General features: G+C 42.2%; 1 protein-coding gene across 1 annotated transcript in view; it reads left to right on the top strand.

Moving 5' to 3' along the window:
* The first annotated feature begins 2,118 nt into the window (after positions 1–2,118).
* pde8a (phosphodiesterase 8A) overlaps positions 2,119–9,577 on the top strand; it is a 41,417-nt gene continuing 33,958 nt past the window's right edge. The window contains 1 exon segment of the mRNA XM_076077965.1: positions 2,119–3,655. Within this exon segment, the coding sequence (XP_075934080.1) occupies positions 3,503–3,655 (153 nt within the window). The 5' untranslated portion in view covers positions 2,119–3,502.

Genomic DNA, 9,577 nt, shown 5'->3' with positions numbered 1-9,577 from the left:
TTAGTTAGAGGGAAACAAAAAAGGTTTTGGCCTGATTGGAGGCTGAATATTAATATTGACATTCAAAGTCTAATATCAGAAATGCAGACGTTTGTTCTACACCGAAAAGCTATTTTTACAACAGAAGACTTTTCAAATATACTGTACAAGCTTAAGTCAATATCGTGCTAATTTTCATATAACAACTCAATGCTGTGATCTTTATTTGGTTTGTGTATTTTAGATGACAAACACTCAACAGTGACATATTCCAAAGGAATTTGATCAGGACAATTGGAAAAGACACGACTGACACAAAAATGAACATATAGTGTACACAAAACCTGCTGCTGACAGTAAACCAAATACACAATGAAACACCTTTCCTACAGTGGCCCAACTAGAGAAGCAGCACAAAGTACGGTGATGATAACTGATAAACACCTAAATGACAGAAGTGCCAAAAAGGCAACAGTAAACATGTCATCCCCTCATGAATAATGCAGCCAGTGAAAGCTTAGAAAGAATTTAACAAGATCTGGATTTGTTTATATGCTGTCATCAGTCATCTCCAACATAGATTTTATTTAACACGTACATTCATTGGATCAAACTGGTGTGTTTTTGTTTTATAAGAGCAATAAAACATTTGAGGCTGTGATTTTGAAGTTGGTTTAAAGTAGTTTGGTTTTTTGTTTGATGCCCGGTCTAAAGAAACTTACCACATCCTCGTATGATTAACTGCTTAAAGCTCAATAAAGCAATTATTATTGAAACTAATATTGAACAGATACATTTACTTTTAAAGGTGAGTTTACTTGTCATCGGGAGCACTACTCTGCCTGAGTCTTAGAAAACACTCCTGGTGATCAGGTTTATCTTAATTTGGCCTTGAAGACTACATGAAAGACAGGTGTGTCTAGAGAGAGGGGGTCTAATGAAAACATGCCATTTGTTGCATTGTGGGAAACATAGGATCCCACATTTTTGGAGCTTATCGGGACTCCAGTCAGGACATCTCTGCCTCTTGGTTTCTGATCATTCCTTCCTTTCCCTCTCCGTCTCTTGCAAGCCAGCTTTATGAAAGGGTAGTACTAAATTGTTGGAGTACTCCTTTAAAATAATCTACACCTTAAATTGTACCTTGTATACTGTAATGCTTTGTATACTGTAATGCACACGCTCCCTCTGTGTTGCACACTCAGTGTCTTCTGTGAATGAGACGCGCCAAGTGACAGAATGCTTTGTGATGCCAGTTCCACATTATGGGCTGATTTTAGCTTCAAAGAAGTGTTAAAAACAGTGTTGCTATCACGTGGTTTGTCCAGCAGAGGGCGATGACAAGTTTATTTTTCAACTATAAAATGTTCTGTTCAGCTCATATCAGACCTAAACAAAACGTCATGTTTACCAGCTGCAACAGCAAGACTGGTATTGTTTTCACCTTGTGAGTCTGTGTGCATCACTAGGGCAAAATGTGCTCCTAGAGACACCTACTGCAACAGGAACTACAGGAGAGGAGGTTCTGAGTACATTGTCTGTCTGTCTGGACAGATATCGTCTCCGCAATAGCATCATAAGCGTGCAAGATGCAGTCACAAAACGTTAAAGGTGTGTAGCTGAGATTTTAAAAAAAAGGCAAGGGGGTTAGAAAGTAGTGTGGGGATTTTATTAATATTGCATGATAGCAAACAAAATGCTTTGGGATTTTAAATATGAGTACTTTTTCATTACAGTGCACTAGATTATTCATGTATATGCCTGTATGTTTTTTGTCAATTAAGGTGCCTTTAAATGGAATTTATTTTGGCCCAGTTGGTTTTCCAAAAAAGCTCTGACATTCGACCAGAGAGGTTTTACTGGGTGTTCAAAAGCGCTTAACTTCCACCGTAAATTGTGTTGCTGTGCCGCAGATATAACCGTGAAAACCCCGCAACAACAAAAAACAGCTTTCGCCCGGTTTACATGTGTGCAAATCTGCAGAAAACGTTGAGACAGCTTATTACCTACAACCAGCTCCGTGTTCGTCTGAGCGAGTCCCTTTTCCTGCTTTCAAAGTTCCCACGGAAAGCGGAGGACCACCCAGCCGAGCCGAGCACGACGCCGATTAGCTGCGCGGAGCTCATTTGCATTAACGTCAGTAAAGGCTGTAGGTCAATCCTTGCGGGTGCTTTTATTGGATGTGCCGCTGTCAAGCAGTGCTGAAGAATTGGAAGGGCAAACGCCAGAAAAGGCAGAGAAAAGACAAACATCAAATCAGCATTATGTAGCTCAGTCCTGCCTTACCTCCGCTCGGTCACCGCGAACAGTCCTGCCGTCCCCGATTTCACATCCGAAACTTGTGGACACGGAGCGGTCCTGTTTTTTTTTAATTTATTTATTTAATTTTTTATTTTTTATTTTTTTATTTTTCTCTGTGTGTCTCAAGCGATTGCATTCTCCAGAGGCAGTACCTCCACATATTTGGCTACAATATGACAGCCTCTACATCCTTTTTTCCCTCCAGAATGAGAGAAAACCGTGGAGCCTGGTGACACTGTAGCCAACTGCGCCCGGGTTTGGACCTCTTACATCAGGCGGATCATCCTCAGCCGGGCAGCGGATGTCTGAATGGATATTTGCAAGCCATCCAGCAAGATTTCCCCGCTTCCTAAATTGGCGAATGTGGGCTGATAAATGGAGTGTTCTGTCGGACTACATAATGGCATTATGTTTGACGGAGGGTGCTTGACATCGGAGCGACCGGCCAGAATAACACCCCGCAGTGTGAATATTTCAGCCTGTTGATGATGAACCGCTCAGGACTGGAGCAAAGTGTCGTGAGAACCGGTTTATGGCCCGTGTCTTGAGCTGAAGTGGCCAACCAGATTGTTTAAGAGAGAGGGCGAGGGGGTGGGCGGGGGGGGGGGGGAGAGAAAGAAGAAAAAAAAAAAAAAAAAAAAGCATATTTTTGATGGCGAGGGGGTGGGGGAGGACGACTACACATAAAACCTTGGACTCAAATTATGGATAAAACTATTGCATGAAGCTGGCGGGGGGGGCTGCGTGGTGTGCTTTTTGAGGCCCAGGCTACTTAGATAACAGTGAAGTTGAGGAGAAATGAGAAAACGGTGATGTGGTACGAAGAAGGAGAGAATAGGAGCCAGAGAGAGGGATACAAATCGCCCAGGGGGATCTGAGCAGCTCAGCTGAAGAATACTGGAATCCAAGTTTCCAAGGATAAGATAGCTGCTTTGATTAAGGACCTCCAATTAACTTCCATGTGAAAGAGAGAGGGAGGAAATCAGCTTCCTGGTCAGGGGGTGGGGGATAGAGAGAGATATTATTCATGCCTTGTGTTGGAGCCATTGGAGAACCGGCTTTGCTGTGGCCTAGATGATGCATATATATGTATTTATATATGTATTAAAATAGTAAACCCTAAGAGGAAGAGTGGACCTTAAAAAACAAAAAGAAAGGGCGGATGACACTCGGGTAGCCTCAAAGTAAAGCACTTGCGCAAAAGGCTGAAGTGGGTTGAAGCATGGGCTGTGCTTCAAGTATTCATATCTCTGATAGGGTGGTCTACCACAGTGGAAAAGAGTCCGAGGATTCCCATTCACCCCAGCAGACTAATACCACTCAGCATCAAGGAAATCCTGCCTCGGGACTACCCCTAAAACCCCCGAGCTGCAAGGTGAGGGAACCTACATTCATTACATTCACAGTGACACAGGAACAAAATGTGTGTGTATGGGGGGGGTCGTTTCCATAATGGAAAATAAATGTATAAATCACATGATAATGATGTTTAGGACACCAAACAACCAGATTTCTAAAACTTCCATCATTTCTTAATGACAATAAATGACCATAAAAAGGGGAAAAACAATAAAGCCACTATACATTTGACTACAACAGGCACAACCTACCTGCATTACTTTTTTTTTTTTAACTCATTCGAAACCATTTCCATTTTTCACATACCGATTTTGCTGCTTTTTTAATTTAGAGGAACTAGGCCATGGTACACACTCAGTTAAAGGTCGTGGGGTCACAGGCCTCCACACTCCCCCGAGTTCTTGTTCTCTTTGTAGTTTTTATGGAAGAGCCACAATAAAGCAAACATTTGTAGCGGTTTTCAGCCGCTTCTTCAGATGTACGCGATCTGCATGATCTCACAGCCGGAATAATGCACTTTATACAACCAGAATCTGACCTCTATAGTCAAACACTGTTCAGTTGACAGAGCTTTGGCCTCGGCTTCACCGTGCTACCAGCTCTTCAAGAGGATGTCCTCTCGTATCGAAGAGGCCTAAAGTTTGTGTTTCAAGCATAAAATGAGACAAGTAGTTTGAAAGTGTAAGGCGGACAGGCATATCTGAATGGAAAGTAGGAGCAGGTATTGAAGGATTGAGTGACAGAACAGCAAAAAGTTTGCCATCAGTGCGTTACATCACCGCAAATAATTACACTAACGGAGGAGAACCAAATGTGCTGAGCCTGCTTTGATGCAGGGACCAAATAGGTGCTTCTAATCAAGATGATGGTGATTATTGTGGTATTTGTGTATTGTGTAAGAGGTCACACGAGTGCAACCTATCACTATTATTCAGACTAACAGGCCGATGTGTGTTTGGAGGTGAGAAAGATGGAATTTGTTGCAGCAGACTAAGACGTCAAGATCCTGGTTTTCAAAAGGCCTCATCCCATTTGTAGAAAAGTGAGTATTCAAGCAATATTGAGTTGAGAACAGTTATTCCATCTCTAAATGAAGAATAATTATGTGCAGGCCTCGAGCAGTTGCACACAGGAAGCTCGTACGGTAACGTTTGCATGTTCATCTGCGGACGTCTGCAAACACAAAAACATCCGTCGAGAAGAAAAAAAAAAAAAAAAGGGAAAAAGTGTGATCTTGTGAATTTAGTAGTGCATAAGTACGTCGGTTGTTGTCATGTGTGCATTTGTCTGACAAACCGCAGGCTATTTGAGGGCCTCTGTCAAGCTGAATTTTGTGGCCAAATGTCACTGCAGGATGCAGTGAGAAGTGAGTGTGACAGATGCGCCCATGTCAAGACGCCCACTGTGCCTTTGATTGAATTAGTCCCCTGATTGAGTTAGACTAATGGTATACAAATCTCCATCGGCTGGAAATGGTTAATCCCTGTTCTGTGAGGTGTCATCTTTAACGTCCTCGCCCCCCAGCGAGGGGCCGGCTTTATTGTTACCATAACGTATAGAAAAGTAAGTTATGGTTGATTTCATAAAAAAAATCAGCTTGCCGTGATTTGCCCAAGGCTCAGTGTGAAACATGCTGCTGCTGCTCGTCATAGCTCTTTTGATTTCTTCTCCCCTTAAGAGATCAATAACGGCCATTGATTGCTCTGGAATTGTGTGTCTTCATGCACCACCTAGATTTAATAAAACCTTTTGCAACACATTGTCATATAAAACACAAATTTCTTGCATATAATCCGGAACACAATGGTGAATGGAGACTTCGAGAGATGTCACTGTTGTATTTGTAACAGTGGAGCCGCACCAGATCCCAACTTGAAGCGATTAGCTGATTAATCGATTAGTTGATTGACAGAAACTGTTTTGATTCGATTCATAAAGACAGCATTCTGTGCTTGAAGCATCTCAGATGAGAGAGAGTTTGCTGCTTTACTTTGTCGTGACTGTAAGCAGGATATCTTTGGGTTTTGGACTGTTGGTCGGATGAAACACACGGTTGTGAGATGTCACATTTGGCTTAAGGAAAATATAATTTTTCACTATTTTCAGATCAAACAATGAGGAAATGATGGGCAGACTAGTCAGTAATGAAAATAATCATTAGTGTTGGCCTTAGTAGAAAGTACATTAGATCAACATCATCTCAAATAGTTGGTGTGTGTATAATTATTATGTGTTTGTGTTGTTCTCTGTGTGCATGTTTGTGCCCTGGCTTGTGTCACTGTGATTCTGAAGAGAGTGCACACGTTGGTCCCCTAAAGGATGATAATCATCATCCACAGCTACACACACAGCTGGCAGTTAGCTACAGTAAAGTGCACAAGTTGAGCGTATTACAAAACTGTATAAAGCAAATGTTTGCTGAGAGAGAGAGAGAGAGAGAGAGAGAGAGAGAGAGAGAGAGAGAGAGAGAGAGAGAGAGAGAGAGAGAGAGAGAGAGAGAGAGAGAGAGAGAGAGAGAGAGAGAGAGAGAGAGAGAGAGAGAGAGAGAGAGAGTCTACAGTGTGAGAAAGATTCAACAGAAGTTTGGGAGTGTGATGTGAGTCTTTGTCAAGGGTACGTTACCATCTGGGCTGCTCTGGCGATGATAAGGCTCAAGTACAAGGTCCTGTGATAGTGGGCTTTTTTTTTTTTGTATGTGTGTACGGCTAAACAGACATAGAAAAACTTCAGCCAAACACAAAACCATTTATCTGGCCTTGACTTGTCCTGTCTGATTGCCCCCATTCAAGGAAATCAAGTTGCCCCCCCCCCGAACAGCAAATGTAGAATCAGTTTTACCGTTACCTCTTACTATAAATGGAAAAAGGGCAATAAAAGGTGCTAAGCTTATAAGTATCTGGAGAGTAATACCATCTCGCTCGCTGCCTGATTCCAGCCTCTGCGTGCATTAACATAAGTGGTGGAATCACTCAGCCGGACCTCAGACTTCCTCCATTAAACCCTCCCATCCCCAGAAGTGACAACGCACACAAGGCTGCTTTTCTAAACCAAAGCGTCGGATGGGGAAGCACTTAACTGTTGCTAGAACTCGCAGCACAGAACTTTGAAAAAAAGTTTTTGAAGCGAACACCTCATATAATATGTCTTACTTTTGAAGATGTGATACACCGATGACCTGGACGGCCTCTCTCCATTTGTCAGTTTTCTCTCCCACTGTTTTTGTGTGTGTGCTCTCGGGTCAGTCTGTGTGTTTAGTCTAAGTTGAGAGTCATTGGGTAATTTATTCCAGAGGAGGGCAAAGGCTCAGCATGGTGATGAATTAATCCACTGTGCTTTTTCTGCTGGCTGAGGAGGGAGACTGATATTGGCTCTTTTTCGTCCTCTCTCTATTTCACTTTCTTTCATTTCGCTATCAAACTTTCTGGAGCCCCCCCCCCCCCCCATCTGTTGCTCCTGCTCTATGAAACGTTTGCTCTTAGATATTACCCTCTAGTTGTCCAAAGTTAATACATTTATCGCCAGCTAACTGACAGCTGTTTGTCATCGTCACAATCACATATATGATTTAATGCACAATAGGAGCAGTCTCTCTGTGCGCTCATAGAAATGCTAACGTTCAGTTGACTTCAATGGCCCCGCTGTTGTCTTTGTCTACACAGCTGCTGATTGGATCAAGTGATGGATTATGCTTATCTATGTCTATCAAGGATGTCATGTGTATATGTACAATGGTCTTTTATAGCTCAGAGCATGGCACAAACCCCTGGTACACTGCCAGAGTTAGCAGTTTGCTTCCCACTTGGGCAACATTTTAGGGCCTTAAGGCCCTTTGGAAAAAAACATCCACCTAAACGGTGCATGTAGGTTAAAGGAATAGTTTGACATTTTTGCTTGTATGCTTATCCTTCTTGCTGAGAGTTAGATGAGAAGATCAATGCCACTCTCTGTACACTAATTGTGTCGCTGGAGTAGCAGCCAGTTAGCTTAGCTTAGCATAAAGACTGGAAACAGGGGGAAACAGCTAGCCTGTCTCTGTCCACAGGTAACAAAATCCAGCAACCAGCACGTCAGCTCATTAAATAGCACATTATTCCTTGCTGTTCTACGAAGTGATATTTGCCCGACTATTTCTTGGCCGGGACGAGATGTTACCAGCCAAAATGTAGTCCCTGCAAAAATGGTGAATTGACATTTTTGTACTATATTTTTTGTACGGATTAAGCCAACAAGACATAACATGTTATTTGTTGAGCTTTAGAGACACTGATAGGCTGACTTTTGTTACCCTTTGGACGGAGTCAGGCTTGCTGTTTCCCCTTCTTTCCAGTCTTATGCGAAGCTAAGCTAACGGGCTCCTGGCAGTATATGCAATGGACAGACATGACAGTGGTATCTATCTTCTAATTGACTCTTGACAAGACGGGGAATACGCATGTTTCCTAAAACTTAGAACTGTTCTTTTTTGACGACAGAGTGATGGCAGTCCAAAAAGAATCTAATGCATGATTTAGGATTTTTCTTTTTCTACGCTAATTCTAGGGTTTGTCCCACTTCTAAATTCCCTTACATCAAAGGAAACATCACAAAAATCATGAATACAGCCTTTAAATAGGACTTTTGCCGTTCATTATGTTTTATTTAAACAAATTATCAGCTGCAGTGTGACCCTGTGTTTCCCTTCCTGTCTGAAGTGTCTGCAGAGGCAGCAAAAGGGGATTTTTTTTTTTGTTGCCATGTCATTTATCTCGACTGGGCCATGAGCAGAAGGAGTTGAGAGGAAGCGAGTCGGGGGCCCATGGAGCACCCCCAGTCCACTGATTAATGTATTGGCAGCTCTAGAGCTTATCACCCTACAAGATGTTTGCATACAGCAGGAGATGTCCAAGAGTTCAGGGTGAAACATGACGTTAGTGCAGTATTTGTTGATTTATTTTCCTAGAACCCATCTAGTATTAAGCAGCTCCAGCACTTGATGTAATGACACCAAAGTCTCCCACTGCTGACAGCCTGAACGTTGATCCTCTGTAGAAATCAAATTAGGATAATATTCTAAATCCCTTTGTCACCTTATAGTGGGTCTCTTCATCTCAGCCTGCTCTCTTATGAGTTGTCAGTTGGGTGCATGTACTTTTGAAACAGAACCTCCCATTGTTTTTGTAATAGTCTTAACAAATAAGGCCACATTCAAAGCTTGTTCTGCTCCCCCTCCAGGTTAAGAATTCAGTATCATAAGGTCAGCATGTGATAGTTCATGAGATTATGGAAATGGTATTCTCCCAAAGCAAGGCACTACAAGTGTTTACTTTGTAGCAGCGCTCTCTGTTCTCTTTCAGAAGCTCACAGGAATGTAGATGTGAGTGGGTCCAGGTCCACTGGTGGCCTTTTCAGCTCCTCCTGGACTGTGTCTCCCCCAATTATTTGGGCTTTGTAAACTGTGAGGATCGGGGGGGGGGGGGGGAGTCACAGGGTCATGCTACCAATGTGTATTTGAAATGTGTCAGTTGAGAGTTGGATGAATGGATTTAAGAGTTCATATAACTTAAATCCATTCATCCAACTCTCAACTGACACATTTCAAATACACATTGGTAGCATGACCCTGATTTGTTCTTGATTGACGCTGTATTACATGAAAAAGAGTTCATATAACTTTTTCATGTAATACAGCGTCAATCAAGAACAAATCACGGCGGAAAACAAATGATTATCTTGAAGTAAAGACCATCTGAGTCAAAAATGATCAGTGCAACGTGCCAGAATTTAAATATTTCCCAGCATATTGCATGTTAAATTTTTACATTCTCCAGAAGTAGACTAAGTATTCATATTGGAAGGCAATGAAATGAATAGTTTGACACTTACCAGCACCTCTAAAATTCACTAATTAAGTTTTTGTGTGAAACCGCCAAGCTGTGGTTGTGTTATGTGCCAGACTATT

Source organism: Anarhichas minor, unplaced genomic scaffold (genome assembly GCF_050575085.1).
Source record: "Anarhichas minor isolate MPS153535 unplaced genomic scaffold, ASM5057508v1 ptg000062l, whole genome shotgun sequence".
Lineage (NCBI taxonomy): Eukaryota > Metazoa > Chordata > Actinopteri > Perciformes > Anarhichadidae > Anarhichas > Anarhichas minor.
This window is presented reverse-complemented; position numbering and strand designations above follow the sequence as displayed.